The sequence below is a fragment of the Erpetoichthys calabaricus genome, chromosome 17 (genome assembly GCF_900747795.2).
Source record: "Erpetoichthys calabaricus chromosome 17, fErpCal1.3, whole genome shotgun sequence".
NCBI classification, from domain to species: domain Eukaryota; kingdom Metazoa; phylum Chordata; class Cladistia; order Polypteriformes; family Polypteridae; genus Erpetoichthys; species Erpetoichthys calabaricus.
In genome coordinates this window covers 66,047,808-66,075,189 of record NC_041410.2, presented here as the reverse complement: position 1 = coordinate 66,075,189, position 27,382 = coordinate 66,047,808, and the positions used below count along the sequence as shown (strand labels likewise).

The 27,382-nt window shown below is 39.7% G+C and overlaps 1 protein-coding gene across 2 annotated transcripts in view; it reads right to left on the bottom strand.

Moving 5' to 3' along the window:
* st8sia2 (ST8 alpha-N-acetyl-neuraminide alpha-2,8-sialyltransferase 2) overlaps nt 1-27,382 on the bottom strand; it is a 61,364-nt gene that overhangs the window by 13,603 nt on the left and 20,379 nt on the right. Inside the window, exons 2-4 of one of the 2 annotated variants that reach the window (XM_028823430.2) lie at nt 3,602-3,664; nt 1,016-1,147; nt 421-678 (exon numbers count right to left, since the gene is read on the bottom strand). In XM_028823430.2, the coding sequence (XP_028679263.1) occupies nt 421-678; nt 1,016-1,147; nt 3,602-3,664 (453 nt within the window). The remainder of the gene's footprint in view (nt 1-420; nt 679-1,015; nt 1,148-3,601; nt 3,665-27,382) is intronic. The other variant, XM_051920240.1, reaches the window with a different exon arrangement.

Below are 27,382 nucleotides of genomic sequence, written 5' to 3'. Positions count from 1 at the left end.
ATATAGAAGAAACAGTCAATCTGCCCATTTACAGCGTGCCAGCTCCAGGGCATTTGTAGTCATTTCATTGCTTACCACTATTGCATTATTACACTTCTAAACCACAGGGAAAAGGAGAGCAAAAGCCTATTCAGTCAATACTGGGCACAAAGCAGGAACTAAACCTGGATGGAGTCACAGTCCAGTGCAGGACATACTTATGGACATGTTTTGGTCGGGATGTGGAATAAAACTGGAGTAGCCTAGCACAACCTCCAGAAGAATGTGCACACTTTTCACCGAAAATGACTTAGCCAGGGATTGAACCAAAGTTCCTGGAGCTATGACACAGAAGTGCACTCAATCTACAATTTTACTATCATGTTGTAGCAAAGACTTTTATTTAATATTTATTGTAAAACAGAAAAAAACAAGAATTACCTGATCACAAACTCATGAGTATCAATCTCTTTGCCACATCCGCTGTTCAATAAAACTCCTGAGTTTCCCACAATGGCACACTTCTGAAAATGCTGTCCCTTTAATGGAGATTGTTTTGGGATTAGCTGGTATAAGCTCTTCGAAATATTCATTGTACTTCCTCTGTCAAATATATAATGGATTGTGTCTCCGGGTTTCAGATTTCCCTTCACAACTGAAATGTCCCGTTCAGCATCCAAAAATCGCAAAATGTTCCGTCTGCAAAGTAAGCAAAAACGACAGCAGTAAACAATCAGCTCCTGTGTATAAGTTGGAGGCGAATGACACTTGGAGACAATATCTGTTATTAAGTCTTGTTTACTAAAACCTCACAGATGCTTTAGCAAACCAACCTTCGCTTCTTTTCAAAGCTGTCTCCAAGCAGTTGGGGGTGTCATTTTGAAATCACTTCTCTCTGTAGCTCTCTTTTAGTAATTCTGTGGACTATCTTTGCTGATTGGTGCTGTATATTAGCACTATTTCATGTGTTTTAATTCTATACAGTATGCGGTCAAGCACTCAATGAAAGTTGAGCTATAGGTAATGGATAATGTACCTCAAATTAAGAGACAATGTTCTATTCAGCTTCCACTCCGAAACAACTGGCACAATGCTTTTCTCTTGATCTTCTTTATCTTTGTCAAATATAGCATCCGTCTTTGAGGAGATTCCTTGGGAGCCATCATCTCTAAGCAGATCAGAGACACAGAATGAGAGGGAGACACACACAGAGATGAAATTCTATAGGAAACAAAATATTAGACAAGCTAAGGCTTCTGCTCTCTGTTGACTATATGCCAAAGTAATTTTAGGGTGCAGCTCTTATTAATGCCTTTATGAACTATCAGGTACACCAGTTATATGTAACCTGATACAGAATGGAGAGAAAAAAACTATAAGGTGTTTTTTTTTTTTTTACAAAAGACTATATACTGACAAGTGTTTAATATATTGCCAAGTGTTACAGGAGGAGATGAAGAAAGACACTAGACTCAATGTACTGAGAAAGGAAGCTCTGGAATAGGAGATTAGAGGAAAATGTCTGAAGCAAGGCCAAGAAGATTCCTTGGCTCTGGTGGGAAAGAAAGTTTAATGAAATATACCAAGCCTCAATTCAAGGTGTCTGGTATATGGACTGGCAAAGCAAGTCACTATGAGATAAAATTCCCAATTTGTGTATCAGAAGGACTTAGCTTATGGCAAACTGGACAGGCAGCTATGAGAGTACATGACCATCATCACACCCAGTACAAATTCTTTTTTTCTTCAACAGAGGGAACATTGATGAACAGATGGTGTGGCTGGCAGGACTTTCGGGCTTTGTCTTTGTATAAGAATATCCTGGTAATGAGGGTTGTGGTATTTGATGAGACCACCATAGTCTTTTAAATTACAGCTCCAGTCCAAGGAAAGAAGTGAAGTTGTAAGCAGTGATGACTTACTTAAGAAAAGGATATATGGGCAGAAGAGATGAAAGATGAGCAGGTGGAGCCCTGCTGTGCTTTCAACAGGCCAACTGCTCAGTTCCTAAGTTCCTACATTTACATAGATCTTGACATGAGTGTGTTTGTGATGTTCAAGGTTTGCTGCAGCTGCCATACTCCTTGAACCTGGGATCGTCATTAATCATCTCCGAGATGAGCTGGGCAATGAGAACACAAAACAAGCAAGAGTGCTGCCAAGTGTAACATGCTTTTATTCTAATAATCCAGTGTCCATTGACAAGTGCAGTGCAAGTTCTTCAATACATAATCCATCCCTAAAAACTGTGTTCAGTGAAGCAGATAAAATCTAAATCAATAATCAAATAAAAGCCAAGGGTAAAAGTGAGCCAGAATCCATCTTTAACTTTTGTTCCAGTGCTGCTCTTTCTCACTCTTCTCCTTCCATTCATCTATCTCCCGAGCATAATCAGCAGATTAGAGATCCTAGTGACTGTGGCCTGCAAGCTACTCTCACCCGACCGCCTCCTTCACTATCTGCAGAGACTCCCACATCCTGCTTCCACCATCGGCATCTGCAGGATCTCTTGGAACGTGAGTAGCAATCTGGTCCACCCCAGGAGCTGCTTTGAGGGGCTTCCTTTGACTGCTTTGCCACCTTCTCTCTGCACTGGCTCTCAACATTCTTCTATTGCCTCATTGCTCTTACTCGCTCAAATTCTTTCCTTTCTCTGTCCTTCCTCCTCAAACTCCTCAGGTTCCTCTTTATACACATGTGGGTGTGGAGACCTAATTACCATTTGCGGAGTGCCAATGCAGGGCCAGTGACCTAATTAAACAATCTGCTTGCCTCCACACAGAGCACCCCGCAGCCGTACCCAAGGAACTCGAGATGTTTTTAAAAACTTGTGCTGCCCTGGACCTCTATCTCATCACAGTGTTACTGTTTTCTCCTTTCCTCTTTATTTTTGTGTGACTCTATGAAAAAATTATAATTCTGGTGTTGGTGCTGTGAGACTGAAGTAATCCATTGCAAAGTGTCTACCTTGAAGATTCTTTAATGCCATTTTTTTGCTGTCAGAAGGTTATCTATGTCTACTTTGTAATGGCATAGTGTAGGAATCAAAATAAATTATCAATACATCGGGCAATGGTATCCAACTATTCCAGGGTAAGCACTCCTCTAACTGGAACCCCAAAACCCCCACACTACTACATCAGATAAAATATACAGCATGTCCATGGTATTGACGGAAATGACTTAATCTCTTTGGAAGGAAGCAAAGCTCTAAAGGGGCTTAGCCTCCCACCCCTATTGACCGCAAACAAATTCTACAGGAAGGCTTGACTTTCCACTTTTTAATTTAACCCTTATGAACTGTATCAGTATATCAGTTTTGTTGCCTTCCCTCAATTTCACATGCTAACTACTCCAGAACGTCAATTTATAAAGAAGAGGAAGAAGACCTACGTGAATGTGAGAAGAATATGAACATTTTACACTAAAGGCACTATAAATTGGGAGGTTTACAATTCCTGCTATTAAAGGCAAAAGTATTCAGAAAAAAGCACATGCAATAATATTAATTTATGTTTATTTAAGCAAATTAAACCCCTGATCAGTGATAGAACCAATCTAACACCACAAAAAACTAAAGATGAAGTTGCACTTAAACAGAAGGACTTAAATTGCCTCAAACCTGCTCTGTTTTCCTTGTAAGCTGCTAGAAGATGATTTCTTAGCACCTCTGTTTTTGGGGTTTCTGTTAAAAAAAAACAACAAAATATTATAAGGTTGTTTTTTTCACACTTAAAACAGCACAAGAAAAATATTAACTTCCAAGCATTACAGAAAGGTTTTGCAGACATTGGGAACGTTCCATGTGTCATTTTTCACTAACATAAAGCAACATGTTACAGACTTAACCACATGGATCTACTCAATGTGGAAATCACACTAGTCTAATGAGGAGTGTCTTATGCATTGATCATACAATTCAGAGGAAGCCATCTTGAAAAAAGACGACAGTCTGACCAAGGTGACTGGGCTGTAAACTAAACTTCCTCTCCCTTTTCCCTAATGTGGGCTAGAGGAGGGATGTTCGGGACATACAATAGTATAACTGCACAGAATCACAGCCTGTTTGAGCAGCACAATGTTCAAGGCTATAACATGAATCACATCTTACATTTTCCTTTCTAGAATGTCTAAAGAAAAAAATACAAGAAACTGAGCAGATATTAAAAAAGGATCACAGCCTAAATAATACTACTGCATTGTTCATTTTGATCTAATTCCTGTCTATATATATGGCTCTCCCATTCTGCCATTGTTCATTGCTTTAAAATGCAAATTCAGAATTACTGAATTACAGTTTTAGTATTTTTCACATAAATCCCTGTAGTAAAATAACACGAAATTATACTAACAAGTGACTGTTGGCTATAGATTAGTCTTGTTGAAGGCAGATGTACAATATATATGTCTGCTGACAACCACAAGTGAATTCTGCTTAAAACTGGGTGGAAGTTATTAGATGGCTCACTGAGTGTCACATTTCTAAACCAATCGAACGCCTCATGAAAGTGCCGCTAAAAGTAGGCACAGTGATTTTGAACTGCAAAGATCAGAGGTATTCTTGTTAACCTGGACCAGCAGACAGCAAGCTTCTGATTATGACAAACGTCTACAGTCGAAAAGTCTCCTAAAAAACTTATTAGACATATAAATGTGTGTCGCCTGTTCCAGGGAGCGCCTCAGACATTTTAAAAATAAACATAACCTGGTGCAGCTGCGTTGTTTTTATATGTGAGTGGACATTTCTTATTCTGTTCTCTTTCTCTGATGTAGAACCCTCATCCTCATCTGAGTTCACCTCTGTTATAGCACATCTTTATTTGAAAACACCAGTGTCAGATCTAGGCAAGCGTGAATGTGAGAGAATAAAACTGAATAAAAAAAAAGCTAACCTTTACAAGTACCGTACATTTACACCAGCTGTTACAGACTCAATCAAATGTATGTTTTTATTGTATAGCAGTAACAATAAGAGCAGCTCCTACTCAAAATGTTTATTTTGGGACGCGGGAAGGCTAAAACCCGTAACCTCTTGATTATGAGTCAGCAGTTTTTACCGATGTACTACCAAACAAGTTATGATAATGAAGTACACTAACCCGATTTATTTTTCTTCGGTTACAGTCTTGAATAAAAGCACACTTATTCTTTTATATTTGTACCTTTTGTTTAGGTGTTTATTTGATATTTGGACTTCTGGCTTCACACATTATACACTTCATGTCAAAATGTTGTCGTTAGTACTAAAACATGAAAAAAGTTTTGTCTTTTAGGTATATGTTCAACACTTCTTGCATTTCCTGTCATCCTACACTTACATAGATCTTTGTAGACACAGAAGACATGTGAAAGGCATGTGTTCAAAATAACAATATATTATTTACCCTATACAGCTCCAGGTGCCTCACACCGAGATAAACAAGGCTTGAGCTGGCAGAGATTTTTGCCGTTTCTGTGGCGGTGGGATGGGATAGCAGGCTGTTTGTGCTTGTGCCTATCGACACATTTACAAAACAAAAGAGGCTGATGGAGTGGTGCGAACAGATTTAAGGTAGTCCGGGATTATGAGTTTTTTTGTAGGCTTTGGTAATTCTAGTATTAAGAGAGCTGATAACGAAGAGCCATAGGAGATGTAGATTTTAGTACTGAAAACTTCCAAATCAACAAATATGCCTAACAATAATTAGGGAGAAGTCTGCACAGCATCCACTTTCTGACTGCAAGTCTAAATGACTAAAGAAATTTAACACTACTGTCAAATTGGAAATGCAAAAATACCATGACAAAATAGACACTGTATTTTAATACATTGTATATCCATAAATCACAATGCTTTTCTAAACTCTTACTTTTAATATTCCATATAGTGAAACAATAGTCAAAATGCTGGAAAGATATTGTAAAAGACAGAGGCACTTCTTAACCCCTTAACCGCCCTCTGCCGGATATATCCGGCATCGTTGCGTTATTGCTAACGCCTTACTGCCAGAATTATCCGGCACATTTGCCTATGGTTATATGAATGCCTGGCGCGTAGTATAAGTGACGGTTTGGCGTGGGTATTATTACTACATTGTATTTCAACAACTCTGTGGTTGTTTTGGCCGGTCATGTGATGTGATTCGGAAGTGAAAGCTGTGAATATGGCGAAACGTAAACTGACTTCAAGTGAGGCTTTGCAGGCGATTTTGGACAATTCTGATCATGATTGTAGCAGTTCTGAAGAAGATTTTAGCGACAATGATGAGCAGCAACTTGAGCTGCATGATACTGTGAATGAAGACGCATCGGATGATGGCGATGAGTGGGTGTATCCCCAACATCTCAACTGGACTGCTGCCCGTGGTGAACTACCTTTTCTGCATCCGTTTGAGGCAACGTGCGGCTTTACTGTTGATGTAAACAATTACACTGCTGAGCAGTTTTATGAGCTGTTTGTGCCACCTGATTTGATCAGACATTTTGTTCATCAAACAAATCTGTATGCAGCACAGTTTATTGAGAGAAATCCCAATTTACCTCCACATTCCCGTGTTCGCGCTTGAGTAGACACTGATGAAAACGAAATGAAAAAATTCATTGGGATTTTGATGTTGATGGGAATAATCAGAAAACCAGATATTGAGATGTACTGGTCTACAGATCCTATGTATACAACACCTATTTTTGCAGCTATCATGAAACGTAACCGATTCTCTTTGCTGCTGAAATTCTTTCATTTGAATGACAATAGCAATGAGCCAGATAAGAAAGATCCAAACCGCGACCGCTTGTTCAAGCTATGTCCTTTGATTGACCATTTATTTGAAACATTTCAGTTGCCCTACATGCCAGGACCGTCAGTTGCAGTTGATGAAAGTTTATTGTTGTGGAAGGGCCGCTTACAGTTTCGACAGTATCTACCATTGAAAAGGGCACGGTTTGGTATCAAGATGTTTTGCATAGCTGAGAATTCAGGTTACATTTATAGATTTCGTGTATACACTGGCAAAGAGGATCCTATGAGTAGTATTTCAGCAGTGTTGCCAGATGAATGTAAGGACTTTGGACTTTCAGAGAAAATTGTTGTGTACCTTGCCCTACCACTATTGGACAATGGGTACACCATTTGGATGGATAACTGGTACTCCAGTTGTAGGCTGTTCCATTACCTTCATCATCGTAAAACTACAGCATGTGGCACAATTCGTTCTAACAGGGTCCCTCCAGAAGTTCGCAATTCAGCGCCAGCACCGGGTCAGCACATTGCATACCGCAGTGGCCCATTGCTGTGCCTGAAATTTCGAGACAAAAAAGATGTTCACATGCTAACAACTCAGCACAATGAGTCTGTGCAGGAGGCTCCCCGCAGAAGAGGACGCCCATCACCTACTGATGTCCGTTACAAGCCACAATGCATCATTGAATATAACAGCAACATGGGTGCTGTTGACAAGCAGGACCAAATATTGGAACCCTATTCGGCTGCAAAAAAAACTATGAAGTGGTATAAAAAGTTATCAGTTCATCTGCTCCAAATGGCAATGCTGAATGCTCACATTTTGTACCAGAAAAATGGAGGCACAAAAACATTTCTGCAGTTTGAACATGACATCATTGCAGACTTCATTTTCTCTGGTGAGGAACAACATGGAGATAGAGTGAGGCTCACAGAACGTCACTTTCCGGACAAATTCGAACCAACACCAACTTGGACCAAGCCACAGGCACGCTGTCGTGTATGTTCAAAGAAGGGTCAGCGTAGAGACGTCAAGACCTTCTGCTCAAAATGTCCCAGCAATCCAGGACATTGTGCAGTTCCCTGCTTTGGCCTGTGGCACAGCAAACTCAAATACTGGGAATGAAACTATGATTGACCAAACTACTTCGATAGCTTTTGACTGTTCCGTTTTGTAGTAGACAATAAATCCAGAAGCCTGAGAAAATGTACATTTTGTGTTTTATTATGTGTTTGCCCATTTCTAGAACTTGCACAACATTTAGTGGTCAATACTGCTTGAATAAATGTAAAAAAGTAAAAAAACGAAAATTGTTCAGATTTCGCCTGGCATGGGGAATATTTAGGGAGTTGGCGGTTAAAGGGTTAAATGTGTAGACCCTAGTAGCTGTGGTGGTCTACGTCTATGTGTAGGTATCTGTCTGTCTTCATTGTTGCAGCGCTCATTACAAAATTATTAAGTTTCAGTTACCTTGTGCTACCTAGCACCTGAATGGACAGCAGCAAATTTTAGGTTTTTATTTTCCTTCAGCATCTTTTGTTCAGTATCTTTTGCTCTCTCCCTGAAACACCGACAGTGGTTTAAAATGGGGGGAGTCTTTGCTGCTATTCACTACACACTTTTTAATGGGTTTTCCGTAGATGTGTATTCTCTTTTGAGCATCACGTCTAGCCCCCATAAGACTAGCTATAGAAGGTCTGCTGTATCTTTAACTGCAGCAAACGTATCCTCAGTCTTTAATATTTTAAATTGTACTGACATATATTAAATATATTGTCAACATATTGAACCAACATGTTGCTTATTTCTTATGTCTTCATGCTTTTTTAACAAAGAAAGAAAGGACACTGAATCTATATATGGTTTAATATATCATTTTTTCCTCTATTGATGAGGCTAAATAAGATGCTTTATCTATTTTGATGAGGCAAATGTTATTTTGTGTATTTTGCAAAATTACCCTGTTTATAATCTCACACTCCTAGATTTCAATCAGTGAGGTCAAAAATTGCCCATTAAAAGAATTTTTTTTCCTGCCATTGCTAAAAGAATTCTAACACTTTGATCACAATACCTACTAGTGACTTTGAATAACGGAACAGCAGACAGGGTTAATTTCTTAAGATAGTGAAAAGTAAAATCCTTACAAAAGCAACAGCGCACTAATGATAATAAAACTTGCTACTAGAAGCACCAGTCTCAATTGCATTTACTCACCATTCCACATTTAATACACTGTTTTAGACATTATACACATATTTGTATATTTTGTGTTGTGTTGTCATAGGTAATTAAGGAATGAAATTCAAAGCTTTGAAGTTAAGATGATTCTGATCCATAGGGTGGGGTGTTTATAGTGATGGAGACCATTACAGTTCTTTTTGTCACTATTACAAACTCTCCATAGCAATGGTATAACATTGACTCTGCAATTGAATTTGCATTTCATACAGTGCCTCTTCATGGAATACAACATTAGAAAACCCATCTGCTTAAGTGACTCAGGCAGCATGATATGTCCTTTTGGTATGAGAAGCCCTCATGTCTTTAGCACAAACTAATACTGCTTACTTCTCTGAGTGTTTGGTATGTCGACAGAGATCTAAATCACTCAAACTGTGATGCAGAACATATAATTTGTTTGCTAATTGCCATTATCTATAAGTTTTGCTTATCACATCTGTTGAAAAAATAAACGACTGCTCTGCAGCAGTCTCCTCAATGTGTAAACATGTTTGCAATCCATCATTCAATCCACTTGCAGCTGGCCTTGAAACCAGCTCATCAGCCTAAACATGGCAAGCACCTGTGTCTCCATCAGTGAGGCATATGAGCGGGTCTTCATTATTCATCTGGGTATGCAAATCAAGTTTTTTAAAAGCCCAGATGGCACATTTCTGTTTTTCAGAAAAGTCTTTGACACTTCAACTCTAAAGATCTGATGGTGTAGATGGATTTTGATGAATGAGTAAAAAAGGCATTTTTGTTTACTGCCATCTGCATTTTGTATTAGGCAAGACCTCCATTTAACCCTTCATCTGACTTATTTTTTTCATTGTCATTTCATATTCTTTATCTGCAAAGTTTAAAAAGCACTTGTAGTTTTTCAAAGTTACTGCTAACTTTGTCACTCATGTTGTCTGTATTTCATCATTTCCAGCTTTCCTTCCTTTCTACAGTATATTCCACCTTCTGCCACTTTACAAATACGGTGCCATCTCTAAGTATATGGACAGTGACATTGAAATGATCATTTTTGCTGTATACACAAGAAATTGGGATTTTAGATAAGACCTGGAATACAAGGCTTAAGTATAGAACGTTACCTTTTGTTTCTGTGTATTTATGTTCCTATTACCATTTTATTAAGTGTATCCAGCAGGGAGTTTGTTAGAGATTGCAGCTTTTTCTAAACTAAAAGTGTATATTTATATAAAATAAAATATCATATCATTCCCTAGTGGCACAGTGGTGATTCTAAGATGAAGAAAGAAAAAACAACACTAATGAAAGGATACTCTCAGTTTCTTTTAATATCACAGTAACACAATTCCTGAAGGAGCACTACTGGCAGTAATGTGCAGTCATAGGTATTCTGTAGTCGGCTTTGGCCACTTCGAGAGTGCAGGAACCATGGTTCCTAGGTACAGACACAAGCAATGTCTTCCATGTGTACATGGACTCTAATGTTCAATGCAGTTGCTATATCTTTAAACTTTTCTCTCAGTCTTTGTTTCCAAAATAAGAACATACATTTGCCAAACATGGGATTTATTCTTCTGCTAATACAGGAAACTCTAAATGGCAGACAGTACCCTCTGACCATACAGTGCATCCGGAAAGTATTCACAGCGCATCACTTTTTTCACATTTTATGTTACAGCCTTATTCCAAAATGGATTAAATTCATTTTTTTCCTCAGAATTCTATACATAACACCCCATAATGAAAACGTGAAAAAAGTTTACTTGAGGTTTTTGCAAATTTATTAAAAATAAAAAAATTGAGAAAGCACATGTACATAAGTATTCACAGCCTTTGCCGTGAAGCTCGAAATTGAGCTCAGGTGCATCCTGTTTCCCCTGATCATCCTTGAGATGTTTCTGCAGCTTAATTGGAGTCCACCTGTGGTAAATTCAGTTGACTGGACATGATTTGGAAAGGCACAAAACGTGACAAAACATGACAAAACATCTATCTATATAAGGTCCCACAGTTGACAATTCATGTCAGAGCACAAACCAAGCATGAAGTCAAAGGAACTGTCTGTAGACCTCCGAGACAGGATTGTCTTGAGGCACATATCTGGGGAAGGTTACAGAAAAATTTCTGCTGCTTTGAAGGTCCCAATGAGCACAGTGGCCTCCATCATCCGTAAGTGGAAGAAGTTCGAAACCACCAGGACTCTTCCTAGAGCTGGCCGGCCATCTAAACTGAGCGATTGGGGGAGAAGGGCCTTAGTCAGGGAGGTGACCAAGAACCCGATGGTCACTCTGTCAGAGCTCCAGAGGTCCTCTGTGGAGAGAGGAGAACCTTCCAGAAGGACAACCATCTCTGCAGCAATCCACCAATCAGGCCTGTATGGCAGACTGGCCAGACGGAAGCCACTCCTTAGTAAAAGGCACATAACAGCCCGCCTGGAGTTTGCCAAAAGGCACCTGAAGGACTCTCAGACCATGAGAAAGAAAATTCTCTGGTCTGATGAGACAAAGATTGAACTCTTTGGTGTGAATGCCAGGCATCACATTTGGAGGAAACCTGGCATCATCCCTACAGTGAAGCATGGTGGTGGCAACATCATACTGTGGGGATGTTTTTCAGCGGCAGGAACTGGGAGACTAGTCAAGATAAAGGGAAAGATGACTGCAGCAATGTACAGCGACATCCTGGATGAAAACCTGCTCCAGAGTGCTCTTGACCTCAGACTGGGGCGACGGTTCATCTTTCAGCAGGACAATGACCCTAAGCATACAGCCAAGATATCAAAGGAGTGGCTTCAGGACAACTCTGTGAATGTCCTTGAGTGGCCCAGACAGAGCCCAGACTTGAATCCGATTGAACATTTCTGGAGAGATCTTAAAATGGCTGTGCACCAACGCTTCCCATCCAACCTGGTGGAGCTTGAGAGGTGCTGCAAAGATGAATGGGCGAAACTGGCCAAGGATAGGTGTGCCAAGCTTGTGGCATCATATTCAACAAGACTTGAGGCTGTAATTGCTGTCAAAGGTGCATCGACAAAGTATTGAGCAAAGGCTGTGAATACTTATGTACATGTGATTTCTGTTTTGTTATTTTTAATAAATTTGCAAAAACCTCAAGTAAACTTTTTTCACGTTGTCATTATGGGGTGTTGTGAGTAGAATTCTGAGGAAAAAAAATGAATTTAATCCATTTTGGAATAAGGCTGTAACATAACAAAAGGTGGAAAAAGTGATGCGCTGTGAATACTTTCTGGATGCACTGTATATTGACCACAACCAAACAGGGAGCACATCAGCATTTTTAACAGCCTGCCTGGGTTGCCTCCACTTGTCTCTTCCCATCTCAGTTGTGCCTTCTCCCTGTCAGGTTGCTTACATTAGCAATAATGCTTTCTCCCTGTCAGATAGTTTTCATGGCTTCAGCTGTATTTATTTATGGTCTCAGTTACCTGTTTTAAATAAAGCAATGTATTTTGGAATAAAATTCACAGATCACAGTGGCAAACTTCAAACCTTTGGCTACACAATGATACTACTTTAATGTTGCATACCCCCATAAATATTGGCTGTAAAGTGTTATTGGTTAGGTTTCTCTGGTGTCAAACATGCAAGCTGATAGGAAAATAATAATGTTATACCATCCTTAAATAATCTATTTATTTCCTTTACTCTGGTAGACAACTTTTAGGAAAAACAGTGATGTGGCTTTAGACCATGTCCCTTCTGCCCCAGGACTTTCATAAGAAAAGAAGTAACCAAAAGTCATCTGTAACAGTGGACCCTGCCCTCAGCGAGGACACTATGCTCAACAGATGAGCTCCCATTCAAGAAGCCTAAAGAATGAATAGTGGATAACCTCCCAGCGGTAACAGGGACTACTAAGGAAGTATTGAGTGATCTAGAGATTGCAGAGGTAGATGTACTGCTTAGATTAAATAGGCTAAAGTCAAAGAAATTACGAGGACCTATTTATTCCTTGATATTTTAAGGATGTTAGTGGGTACATATATAAAACCTTCACACGTATTTTTAGGAAATCACTGCGCAATGGGTAAATTCTGAAGCACTGGAAAATGGCAAATATTAAATGTTATATAAAAAGGGCGACAGGACATATCCAAGCAACTATATTCAGGTAAGCTAAAGTGCATCCCAGGAAAATTCATGGAAGGAACGATTAACAAAAAGATTGAGCAACACATAGCAAGAACAGGAGTTTTACTGAGCAGTCAGCATGGGGTCAGAAGAGGAAGGTCATGTTTTACCAACATGCTTCAATGCTATGAGGAAGGAATAAAAGGATATAATCAGAGGGGAGCATATGATATAATTTATCTGGACTTTCAGAAAGCATTTGATAAGGTGCCACATGAGAGGCTGGGCATCAAACTAAAAGAAGTGGGAGTTCAAGGTGTTCTGTGTAGATGTTTGCAGAATTGGCTCAGACACAGGAAGCAGAGGGTGATGGTGTGAGGAACCTTCACAGAATTAGTTGATGTTAAGAGGGTTCACTGCTGGTTAAGTCTGCAGATGATACCAACACCTGGCACATCACAAACATTTGCAGTAATACAATTAATTACTGCAAATATTTGTGATACACCATCTACTGGAATGACAAATGCAATGCATTTTATTACTACAAATGTTTGTGATGCGCCATCTATTGGAATGACAGAGACATAGCAACCAGGCGGACACACAGATACACAGGCACCTTCTAATTAGATGAGTTACATGCATAGCTGCCCTTTGACCTGGTTTAACAATTTAGCTAAAACGAAAGAAAGACTTCTAAATGCATCATTACTTTACTCCAGATTAACTGGCCGGCACTTCATCACACAGCAATCACAATGCAATGACTCAAACACCCTGGAGATGTAACCAAGTAGTTTGTGTCAGCTTTAAAAAGTGGAAGGTCTGGAAGTGGCTAGTCAATTCCCTGATTTAAATCAATCAAGCTGTCACTTGTTGAAAAGGAGACCCAAGCAACAAATCCCTAAAACAAACAGAAGCTGAAAATGGCTGAATCAGAGACATGACAAAACATCTATTGAATGTTTAAGATTTGCAACCAAATTCAAAGATTTTTAACCACTTTTAGTTCAAGTTAATTTGTCCTAATACTCACATACACTTGAAATGTGGGAATGGAACATCAAAACAGTGGTAATACTCTGAAATGTAATAGCATATATATTGTGGTAGTTCAGCCTCGGTACAGACAGACACGGACACAATGTTCCAAAAAACACACCCTTTTAATTATAAAAGTCCAGCACACAACACAGTGCCCCTGCACCAAACACCTTTCTTCCTGTCCTTTTCTGTCCCTTCCGGATTTCTTCTGCCACCTTTCCACCTCTCCTCCCGAGCGTTGCCTTCTTCCTCCTGACTTGGCTCTCTCACTTGGAGGAAGAAGCCTCTTTTATAATCACCCGGATGTGCTCCAGGTGCTTTCTGATGATTTTCCAGCGGCACTTCCTTGTGTGGCAAGAGTGCTGACACCCAGGGCTCCACAATCCTCTGGGTGCCCCCCTGTGGTGGACACGGGCCCCAATGCTTCCATGCTCCATTCCCATGGTCCCCATACAGACCAGGGTGGCCACCCTCTTGTGGCTCAGGTGAGGTATAATCCCTCTCCTGGTCCTTCTAGGCATCCTGGCCGGGCATGGGTCCTGGCCATCTGCCATAATATATATATATATATATATATATATATATATATATATATATATATATATATATATATATATATATATATATATATATACACAGTATATATATATATATATATATATATATATATATATATATATATATATATATATATAAAAGAAAATCCTGGAATGGAAAGCAAATGCAAGGCTACGATACGTGATAATCTCGAAAGACATTTTAAAGACCCGCAAGACCAAGGAGACTTGCCATGGTGCGTCTCGTGGGGACCGTAAACATGAGACTTGGTGCCAAGAGATTGTCCCAGGGCTGTAGCAAAAAGGTCAGCGGCTGTACAGGCTTTAAAAAGATTGAAGGGCAGCGCGACAGCAGCTACCCCAACCGAACGCGAGTAGCGTTATACATCCTGCAAGAAAGAATTCAGCCACGCCCGGGGCCAGTAATAAAAGACAGGTATTGCTTTTACAACGTCACGTGAGACCAGGCAATGAGCCATCATTTAAAACAAGTGAACAGACCTCTAATCCAGCAGTTGTTGGATTGCTTTTGGCAGGCAAGCATCATGTGCTCAGAGCTCTTAAAACAACGACATGTGACAGGCAGAAGAGGCAGCTAGCAAGCAGCAAAAAGACAGCAAATGATCCAAAGGCATATCCTTAGCGTATGTTCAGCCGCAACACCCTTCACAACACGAGCAGTATTATACGTCTGGGAAGAAAGAGATGTAACCACGCACGTGGCCGAAAATAAAGGACAAGTATTGTTTTTACAAAAGTTTTTAAAGTAAAAGTGAAAATAATGCATATGTAACAATTCACATGAAAATAACAATCTCTTTAAATTGTAGATTGCCTGCCTAAGGTAAAGTCATCCCTGATGAATGGGGATGTGGGAATGAGGGGTTCTTTCATCGGATTAGCGCTATTTCAGATGTGGAATGGCAAAATGGGGAAGGCAGCTTGATGAATGAGGTCTCCAGGACTTAAAACAAATCCAAATTATATTATGTGATATCATCTAATGTGAAATTCTACGCCGTACTTCTAGAATTTTTATTTTTATACTGTTTTGAGGATTTATTCTGTTCTATGTATTGTACTGTAAAATGACAAAGTAAAACTTCATAATGACATTTACAAACGTTGACGCTAAACACATGCAGAGCAGGTTAGAGATTATGAAACCAGTGAAATTAGAAAGGCTCAAAAAAAAAAAAAACGGAACTATACACATGTGGAGAAAGTTAAAGGATATTAAAGTAGGAAAATTAGAAAATATAAAAAAAAGAAAGTAAAGATCACAGTAGCGCAAACAAACAAACTGCCTCATTTAACTATGCACCAGTCTAACTTTGGTTTTGCACAATAATTACTACACTATTGCACCTTAACACTTAATTCTACTTTATTCACATAATTTTACTTACTTATTATGTTCTACTATACTGTTATCTTTCAATCTATGACTTTTTGTTAATCTAACTGATATTCTTCTAACTTTGCACAGTTTTTGATAAGCGGATCAGGATGCATTTCACTGCGAGTTGTCCTGTATAACTATGCATGTGACAAATAAAGAATTTAAAAAATGGAGTTTACCGCACATGCATTTATTGGTTACTTTGTTCGTGTATATATATTAATCTGTCTGCTTATTTAAAAAGCTACATTTACCCCAGGAGTCAAAAACGTTCTGTCTTGCCCTTGTACAAAAACCTAGACAAAAGCTGGGGTATCACCTTGGTAACCCCATGTACATTTGGAACTGTGAGAGGAAAATAGCACAACTTTACAGACAGGAGTCCAATGCAGAACTCTACTTAATTTTTTACTTTGTAAAAAAAAATTATTAACTGCTGATGATGTAGATCGTTTTGTCTGTGCTGAAATTCCAAACAGAGAAACCTGTCCTGACCTCATTAAAAAGATTCAGCATATTGGGACTCGCAAGATTACAAATATTGTTTTTACAGAAGTTCTGAAATAAAAGTGAAACTAATGAAATAGCAACAATTCAAAGAAAAAAAAATCTTAAAAGTTTGTATCCAGAAAACCAAATACGGGGGTTGGCGAGCAAAGCGAGCAGAGGGCGAAGCCCCCTAGTATATATATATATATATATATATATATATATATATATATACATACAGTATATAGAAAGACAAAATAAATAAAAAGTGACATTCTTTATCTTTTGTCAGATTTTAATGTTTTTAACTTATGTCCAGATTACTTTTGTGAAAAACAAAATTTTAACATAAGCGTTCAAGGAGTGGGCACTATGGCCAAGAATCCACATCAATTAAAGTTCTGATAGACATTGGGATAACGTCTTTGTATTTACTTTTCAGGCTGAAATGTATTTTTAACAAGTAACAAATGTATTAATGATTAATTGTGCACAGTCATGTCTCTGACCTGTCATGACAGCTCTTATTGCTCTGCTACTCCAATAGATTCAATATCAGATATTCACCTTTGCGACTTGAACTGATAAAAATGAAGCTTCTCTCTCTCTTTTTCTCCCTTTCTTTCTCTCTCTCTCTCTCATTTCACTCATTACACCACCAAGCAAACACAGCACAAGACATGGCTGTTATAATGAGTTATTTTCTTTTGTTTTTTCCAGCCTGCTCTATGGTAGTTGTGTATGGTATTTTGCAGATTCCGGGGGTTTTGAACCCCAAGGAGTATGAATTTACCATTGAGTTTGTGAAATTTGCAATGGTTTATAAGTTCACGTTTTATAATGTCTTATTGGGATGCCATTTTGTTTGTTTACTGAACACTGGCCTTTTGAGGAGTTAGCACTGGTTGCTGCCATGGTGTTTCATCCCGGCAGCTCCCCCCAGGACAGCATAGCACATGATGTGATTCTGAACGCCATCATAAAGGTTGGCTGCATCCGATATTAGGATTCTTTATTTAATTTCATGTAGTTATTTTTTTTGAATGACTTACTGTTTTTTTAAACAACACATGTTTTTTGGCTTTAGACTTTGATTTTTGTGTTAGAGTTACTTTTCGGTGATTAGTAGAGGCAGTCCTTTTGGTACTGACCTCTACCTGTTTTTTGTTTTTTTTTCCACCAGGACTTTTCTCCTGGTCCCATTTTCAATTCTCACTACCTCACCTTGAGTCAGTACAATGGCTTTTCCCCATCCACTGTCTATGTCTCACTCTCTGTTTCAAACTGCAGAGTTTGAACATTCACACATTGTTAATCCAATGAAGAATGGCAGGGTGCAGGAGCCAACACCGGCTCACCAATCAGTCTGAAATGCACAGCACTCTGGGCAATATTCTTAATGGAGTAGGCTCACTTATTACACACAGTTGACATACTGTACAAGTTCATTCACAAAGACATTACCTTTAAGGCAGTAATATGCTGACAGAAAATCACATTCCAATTTTCTTCTGCATGATCAGATTTGTACATTTTGTGTTTTATATTTGAATGTGTTTTCACGTTTTCCACTAACCTTTAGCATACCAGTAAAATGTTTTTTTTTCTAAATTCATACCAAAAGAAGAATTTCACCAGGTGTACCGGATCAATTGGTACGTCGCCCACTCCTTGGAAAACCCAAACTCATTTAGCCTCATCATTCTAATTGATTCCACAAATTTATAAACCTGCTTTTTTCCATTACAAGGCTTTGAGGTGTCTATCCAGCCAATGTCACACATAAGATGCAAACTAATCCTTCACAGAATGTCAGTCCATTGCAAGGAACCCTTACACTGACACCCCATACTCACTCATACTGGGCCAATCAATGTAATGTGAGATTGTTGCCACATGGAAACAAACTGGAGGACGCCAAAAAACCCACGAGGGCACACAAGAAGGTGCAAATTCCACACTGTGACAGGGCTGGGAATCAAATCCAGGTCCCAGGTGCTGTAAACCACTGAACTATTCAGACGTAATATAAACCGGTGGGTAATTCCGCTAAAATTAATGATTTAATTCTAATTTTTTGCACAGTAAAGGGTGTACTGAGGCACTAATAACACAGAATTAACTTGTACCACTCTTAGAACTGGCATGATTATAATATGCACTGGCCCCCTAGAGCAGCAGCAAAGGAAAAAAAAAAAAAGCCGGGGCGCAAGTGACCAACACTACTTTCCTACTACACCACCCAAAGTATAGAGACACACCAGTGAGAGCAGGGTTAAGTAAAAAATGATTATTGGAAAACGATACACACACAAAAAACCCTATATACATAATATCTCACTACAGCGCTTCCCACCCAACACAAATCACAGCACAAAACACTTAAACACATAAGCTACTAATACAGAAATTTGAGCAAAAAAAATGTATTTGTAGTCCTTTAAATATTATTTGTACGGAATGTTGAGCTCAGTCTGCGGTGGGGAATGAGGCGCCGACCATACCTCCTATTCCGGGAAATGTGCAGATTAACAGTTCCTTGTGCTGGCCCATCAGGTTCTCTCCTGAATAGCTTTCACCAGAAAGTGAAATTAATTTATCTTGAAATTAACCCAGATACACCTGACGTTTTTCATGCAGTGTCAATCCTTTCCCTCTTGCCTTTTCCTGTGATGGCATCCACTTCTCTCTTGGCTCTGCGTTTCTCCTCACCTTTTTCCCACCTCCCATTTATATACTGTTGGCTCTTCCCCGTACAGACTGTTGGCCCTCCAAGCCAGGTGCTCCCCCCACCCTGTACAATTGGCCAGCCTTACAAATTAAGCCATTCCACTAATAACAGGAATGGGAAAAGGCACAAACTCACAGTGACACACACATATTCCAGGCGACCGTTACAAACTATTTTTCCTGTAGGATGCATTATTTATTGTGCCAGTGTGTTTGCTTTATTAATTGTCTGAAAAAATTAAGCAATCACTTATCCTTAACAAATGAACTACTGACTGCGTACTTTTAACTTCACAGAAAAACAGCAGAATGATTACAGCTAATTAAATACATAACTGAACTAAAAGTATAAATCAGACATTGTCTGCAATAACAGCAGTGAATTTGTGATTCATTTTTAAAGAAGTTGCTATAAGCTTATTTTTCCTACCTTGCAGCTTTGCATAACTATTTGTACACATTGCACTTGATCTACTCTCTACTGCCAAAAAACACACAACAAGCCACAACCCCTACCCCAGAACCAAGTTTAAGATTCACCCAGACGACACTTCTGTCCTAATCCTGCACTAAACTTCAAAACCAACTTGAAAAGTGTTAAAGAAAATAAAACTTCAGGCAGGTTGTCTGTCCTCAGTCTGGCTGCATGTTGCCACTCTTTGTAAACTCCTTGATCTAGCTTATTGGGCAAGCCTTGACATTATGACGGTTTTATTGGTCAAACTATTCAACTGTCCTTCTCAAATACCACACTACTCTCTCCCTCTCTCGCTCTCTCTCTCTCTATATATATATATTGTGGCGAGCAGCTGGGGGTAGTACCCAGCCGGGATGCCTGGAAGGACCAGAAGAGGGACTATGCCTCCTCCGAACCACGAGAGGGCAGCCGCCCTGGTTGGTATGGGGACCATGGGAACAGAGCATGGAAGCTCAACCCTATAGGGGCCCGTGGTCACCACCAGGGGGCGCCCTGATGCCTGAAAAGCCCTGGACGTCAGCACTTCTGCCACACCCGGAGGTGCTGGCGGAAGGATTACCAGGGACACCCGGAGTGCTTCCGGGTGCTCGTGTGGCACTTCCGCCACACCAGGAAGTGTTGTAGGAAGCTCATCTGGAGGCACATGGAGCACGTCCGGGTGGTCATAAAAGTGGCCGCCTCCCTCCATTCAGCAGCTGTAGTCGTGTGGAAGAGGACAGAGCTCAGAGGAGAGGAGTGGAGGCGGTCGGAAGAGAGAGGCATTGTTAGAAGAGGCCTGGACTTAAGGGTGCTTGGTGCAGGGGCACTGGGTTGTGTGGTACACTGTAAATAGTAATGTATAATAAACGTGTGTGTGGTATGAAATGATCGGTGTCTGCCTGTCTGTGTCTGGGCAGCTCACCACAATATATATATATATATATATATATATATATATATATCCATCCATCCATCCATTTTCCAACCCGCTGAATCCAAACACAGGGTCACGGGGGTCTGCTGGAGCCAATCCCAGCCAACACAGGGCACAAGGCAGGGAACCAATCCTGGGCAGGGTGCCAACCCACCGCAGTGTATATATATATATATATATATATATATATATATATATATATATATATATATATATATATATATATATATATACACTAGGGGGCTCTGCCCCCTGCTCACTTCGCTTGCTACCCCCCGGGTTTGCTTAACCGGATATACAATTTAAAGAGATTGTTATTTTCAAGGGAATTGATGCATATACATTATTTTCACTTTTACTTTAAAACTTCAGTTAAAACAATATTTGGAATAAATTTTTCTTCAAGATTGCATTGAATTTTGATTCTGTGTTTGGATTTACATTGTGACAACGCAACGTATAATTGCCTGTGAGTGAATATCATTTCTTTCTATCTAATAAATAAACCAACTTTTTCAAATGTTTGTCCCTGTGATTTGTTAATTGTCATAGCAAAAGCTATTCTCACGGGAAACTGTAAACGTTTTAATACGAATGGCATATTAAGATCTCCTTTGGTGTCTAATGTTATTCGCGGAAGATGTACTACATTACCATTTTTTTGTTAAAATTTTACATTAGAATTGTTCAAACAACTTTTTAATACAACTAATCTTGTTCCATTGCATAGTCCATCACTCATACATAAATTACACAATAACATTATGATACATCCTTCTTTCAACAGTAATTCGGCCGGTGGAAGACCGTACGGTGTTAATGCTTGTAGATATTCTATGGGATATTGTAAATTGAAGTTTTCATCTTCCGCACAATCACCACCAACTGCTTCAGCATAGTCTATTAATATGCATTTAATCAATTTGCAGTGTAACCGATCAACAATTTTCGCATTAATTCGTTTGACTTCATCGTTTCTCGCTGCCATATTTAGATGAATGAGATATTCTAAACTCGATCTTTGTAAGTGTGTGTGTGTGTGTTCATAAGTAAGCCCTTTAATGGATTGGTGTCTGACCATTCATTAAAATCATTTTTTTCCTCAGAATTCTACACTCACTGCGGTGGGTTGGCACCCTGCCTGGGATTGGTTCCTGCCTTGTGCCCTGTGTTGGCTGGGATTGGCTCCAGCAGACCCCCGTGACCCTGTGTTCAGATTCAGCGGGTTGAAAAATGGATGGATGGATTCTACACACAACACCCCATAATGACAATGTGAAAAAAGTTTACTTGAGATTTTTGCAAATTTATTAAAAATAAAAAAAGTGAGAAAGCACATGTACATAAGTATTCACAGCCTTTGCCATGAAGCTCAAAATTGAGCTCAGGTGCATCCTGTTTCCCCTGATCATCCTTGAGATGTTTCTCCAGCTTAATTGTAGTCCACCTGTGGTAAATTCAGTTGATTGGACATGATTTGGAAAGGCACACACCTGTCTATATAAGGTCCCACAGTTGACAGTTCATGTCAGAGCACAAACCAAGCATGAAGTCAAAGGAATTGTCTGTAGACCGCCGAGACAGGATTGTCTCGAGGCACAAATCTGGGGAAGGTTATAGAAAAATTTCTGCTGCTTTGAAGGTCCCAATGAGCACAGTGGCCTCCATCATCCGTAAGTGGAAGAAGTTCGAAACCACCAGGACTCTTCCTAGAGCTGGCCAGCCATCTAAACTGAGCGATCGGGGGAGAAGTGCCTTAGTCAGGGAGGTGACCAAGAACCCGATGGTCACTCTGTCAGAGCTCCAGGGGTCCTCTGTGGAGAAAGGAGAACCTTCCAAAAGAACAACCTTCTCTGCAGCAATCCACCAATCAGGCCTGTACGGTGGAGTGGCCAGACAGAAGCCACTCCTAGTAAAAGGCACATGGCAGCCCACCTGGAGTTTGCCAAAAGGCACCTGAAGGACTCTCAGACCACGAGAAAGAAAATTCTATGGTCTGATGAGACAAAGATTGAACTCTTTGGTGTGAATGCCAGGCGTCACGTTTGGAGGAAACCTGGCACCATCCCTACAGTGAAGCATGGTGGTGGCTGCATCATGCTGTGGGGATGTTTTTCAGCGGCAGGAACTGGAAGACTAGTTAGGATAAAGGGAAAGATGACTGCAGCAATGTACAGAGACATCCTGGATGAAAACCTGCTCCAGAGCGCTCTTGACCTCAGACTGGGGCGACCGTTCATCTTTCAGCAGGACAACGACCCTAAGCACACAGCCAAGATATCAAAGGAGTGGCTTCAGGACAACTCTGTGAATGTCCTTGAGTGGCCCAGCCAGAGCCCAGACTTGAATTCGATTGAACATTTCTGGAGAGATCTTAAAATGGCTGTGCACCGACGCTTCCCATCCAACCTGATGAAGCTTGAGAGGTGCTGCAAAGAGGAATGGGCGATACTGACCAAGGACAGGTGTGCCAAGCTTGTGGCGTCATATTCAAAAAGACTTGAGGCTCTAATTGCTGCCAAAGGTGCATCAACAAAGTATTGAGCAAAGGCTGTGAATACTTATGTACATGTGATTTCTCAGTTTTTTTATTTTTAAATAAAAAATTTGCAAAAACCTCAAGTAAACTTTTTTCATGTTGTCATTATGGGGTGTTATGTGTAGAATTCTGAGGAAAAAAATGAATTTAATCCATTTTGGAATAAGGCTGTAACATAACAAAATGTGGAAAAAGTGATGCGCTGTGAATACTTTCCGGATTCACTGTATATATATATATATATCCATCCATCCATTTTGCAACCCGCTGAATCCGAACACAGGGTCATGGGGGTCTGCTGGAGCCAATCCCAGGGCACAAGGCAGGAACCAATCCCGGGCAGGGTGCCAACCCACCGCAGGACACACACAAACACACCCACACACCAAGCACACACTAGGGCCAATTTAGAATCGCCAATCCACCTAACCTGCATGTCTTTGGACTGTGGGAGGAAACCGGAGCGCCTGGAGGAAACCCACGCAGACATGGGGAGAACATGCAAACTCCACGCAGGGAGGACCCGGGAAGCGAACCCAGGTCCCCAGGTCTCCCAACTGCGAGGCAGCAGCACTGCCCACTGCGCCACTGTGCCACTGTGAATTACTTTATATATTCCGATGCTGACTTTATATATTCAAGTTTTGACTTTATATATTCAGGAATGACTTTATATATTCCGACAATGACTTTATATATTCCGAAAATCATTGTAATTGCCTGTTTGGCACCCCATAATATATATATATATATATATCTATATATATACATATATATATCTATATATATACTGCTAAAAAAATAAAGGAACACTTTTAATCAGAGTGTAGCATCAAGTCAATAAAACCTCTGGGATATTGATCTGGTCAGTTAAGTAGCAGAGGGTATCTGCTCCTATGGGCAAGGAGGAACAGGATGAGCTGCCAGAGCCCTAAAAGATGACTTAATATGTAGCACTGGTGTTCATTTTCTTGATTTATATATACTGACATAGGTGCAAGGGAATGGGGCGAAGAGAGGGGGGGTTAATGGCAGTCTTGGTGCAATGCTAGAGAAAAGTTGCAAAAGTAAAAGTTACACTGTCTCTCTTTTTTTCATTTCATGTTTCTGTAAGAAGATCGAATGGAAGTCATATAACATAACTGCTAGATAAGTTATCTATAAGTGGCATTAAAACCAAAACATGTCTCTAGTACCTCTGTATTTAACTCGCCAGTCTGCCTGCCAGGTTACAGTGCTGATTGCCCTAATATATTGACAAAATTCTACAAAATAGAAGTGTAATGATTATCCCTAACCATTATTCCAGTTTGCAGTATCTTCACTAATTTATGCAAATAACACAACATAATCATTCAAGTAACGCACGGTGTCAGTTTTCAAGGGTGATAGCAACTATGGAGATCTTGTTTAGTGTACCAGGAACAAAAGTGTAGGTACAGCAGTGTTTCCCAACCATTTTTCTGTGGTGGTACGTTTTTGTAACTCAAAAAATCCCAAGGTACACTACAACTCTATGAACCATAAAATCATTAAATCTCATACATGTGAAACTCACTCAAGGGTTGGGACAGGGGCGGCTAAAAAAGCAGCTCGGAGATCGATGTTTGTCGACATGGCACTTATGTAGAGTAAAATTTTCAGTTGTTGATGGTGGTGAAGAATTGAGGAGCTTTAACACAAGTTTGAATGTATGCCCATTTATGAGATGTGTATTCTTTCAATTGAATCAGTATTTAGAAGTGCATTTAAGTTGTTTCAATTGTGTAATTTTTACTTTCACATGTCTGTGCCTCATATGCTATGCCAATTTGAGAATTATTATATTGGCCTTGTTTTCTTATTGCCTTCTTTTCAACATGCCTTTTAGGAGGGCATTCAAATTCAGGTTGTATTTGCTCAAGTACTATTTTGTTAAAAGTTCAGGTTTAATGTCATTGTTCAAGTTTAAAATATGCCATTAATTTTCTAAAATTCCATTGTGTTGATTCTGCATTAATTTTGTAATTCAGTGTGTATAATTATATGTTTTAGACACAATTTATTACATACATTTATGCAATTAATTACCGTACTTAAGTTTTTGTAATCGATTCCCAGCCCTAAAATATAAATACACATATACACACACACACACACACACATATACAGTGGGTACGGAAAGTATTCAGACCCCCTTCATCAGAGGAACTGTTGTCCCAGTTGAATGTGTGTCCTGTCGATTTAGTATGTGCATACTGTATATCAAAGATATATATACAGTGATCCCTCGCTATATCACGCTTCGCCTTTCGCAGCTTCACTCCATCGCGGATTTTATATGTAAGCATATTTAAATATATATCGCGGATTTTTTGCTGGTTCGTGGATTTCTGAGGACAATGGGTCTTTTAATTTCTGGTACATGCTTCCTCAGTTGGTTTGCCCAGTTGATTTCATACAAGGGACGCTATTGGCAGATGGCTGAGAAGCTAGATTGCTTACTTTTCTCTCTCTCTTGCGCTGACTATCTGTGATCCTGACGTATGGGGATTGAGCAGGGGGGCTGTTCGCACACCTAGACGATACGGACGCTCGTCTAAAAATGCTGAAAGATTATTTTCACGTTGCTATCTTTTGTGCAGCTGCTTCCTGAAACGACATGCTGCACGGTGCTTCGCATACTTAAAAGCTCAAAGGGCGCGTATTGATTTTTGACTGAAAAACAAACTCTGTCTATCTCTCTCTCTCTCTCTCCCTGCTCCTGATGGAGGGGGTGTGAGCTGCCGCCTTCAACAGCTTTGTGCCGCGGTGCTTCGCATACTTAAAAGGCAAACAGCCCTATTGATTTGTTTGCTAGAGATTGTTTTCTCTATCTATGTGACAGTCTGTGCTCCTGACACGCACTCCTTTGAAGAGGAAGATATGTTTGCATTCTTTTAATTGTGAGACAGAACTGTCATCTCTGTCTTGTCATGGAGCACAGTTTAAACTTTTGAAAAAGAGACAAATGTTTGTTTGCAGTGTTTGAATAACGTTCCTGTCTCTCTACAACCTCCTGTGTTTCTGCGCAAATCTGTGACCCAAGCATGACAATATAAAAATAACCATATAAACATATGGTTTCTACTTCGCGGATTTTCTTATTTCGCGGGTGGCTCTGGAACGCAACCCCCGCGATGGAGGAGGGATTACTGTATATATATATATATATACACGCACATACTAGAAAAGGCCGACTGTGTGTTTAAGTGATTTTTATTCTTAGTGATAGCACTGTGGTGTTACATACTTCACCCAGTGGTGCTACAGAGGGACAGACCTTCCATTCATGCATTCCACCTGACTGTGTCAGGACTGTGTGAGGAGTCAGGACACGCACAAAGCTGGATGTCTGTCCAGTGTACGGTAAACACACAGTCAGATGGACCATCCTGCGTGTCTCATTGACTTGCTTGTTGTCTGCCTTGTAAAAACAATTATGTAGAGCAGAAAACTAAAATTCAGTTTCAACTGTTAAAAGTTGCTTAAATTGGTTCTTTTATACGGAGAAAAGCAGCTGTAAATGAAAAAAGGTCTCAGGAAGAAAACCAGAGCCTCTATTTTCAGACACTCATTTTTCATGCCACCAAGGAAGACAGAATCTAAATATAACACCATAAATCAGAAGAGAATATGACAAAGGTGGAGGGGTGCTGCTGACATTTAACAAATGCAAAGAGGATACTTGCTGGCTGGCCGATGAGGAACAGTTTTTATACTGGCAATGACTTCCAACTTGAGAAGATTGCAGTATGTTCATATCCCATTGAATAGTGGAGTAATGCAATCTGAATTTTTTTTATTTGTGATAATATTCAGTAAAATCTTTTGCCTTTTGGTGTGATCTAGTTAGCTTTTTCTAATGAATGATCTTGCCCTTCAATGTCATGATTTACTAATGAAATTCTAATTATAATAGTTTAAACAACAGCAATTATTTATACAGAAAGAAGTATTATTTCTTAATTTATTTGTATATATCAGATAATCATTGGCAAAATAACCAGGGATGCACTGAAGGCTTTATGAGTACACCCACCATGAGACTTTTCTGTCACTGTGTTTCAATCTCTCATTTGTTATTTGAGATAAAATATCTTTCACATACAGTAGAGTGACTACTCAACATAATGATAGATTTCTTGCAAAAGAAGAGAATAATTAATTAACTAGGAATTCTGTATTGCTAAAGTCCATTTATTATAATAAACA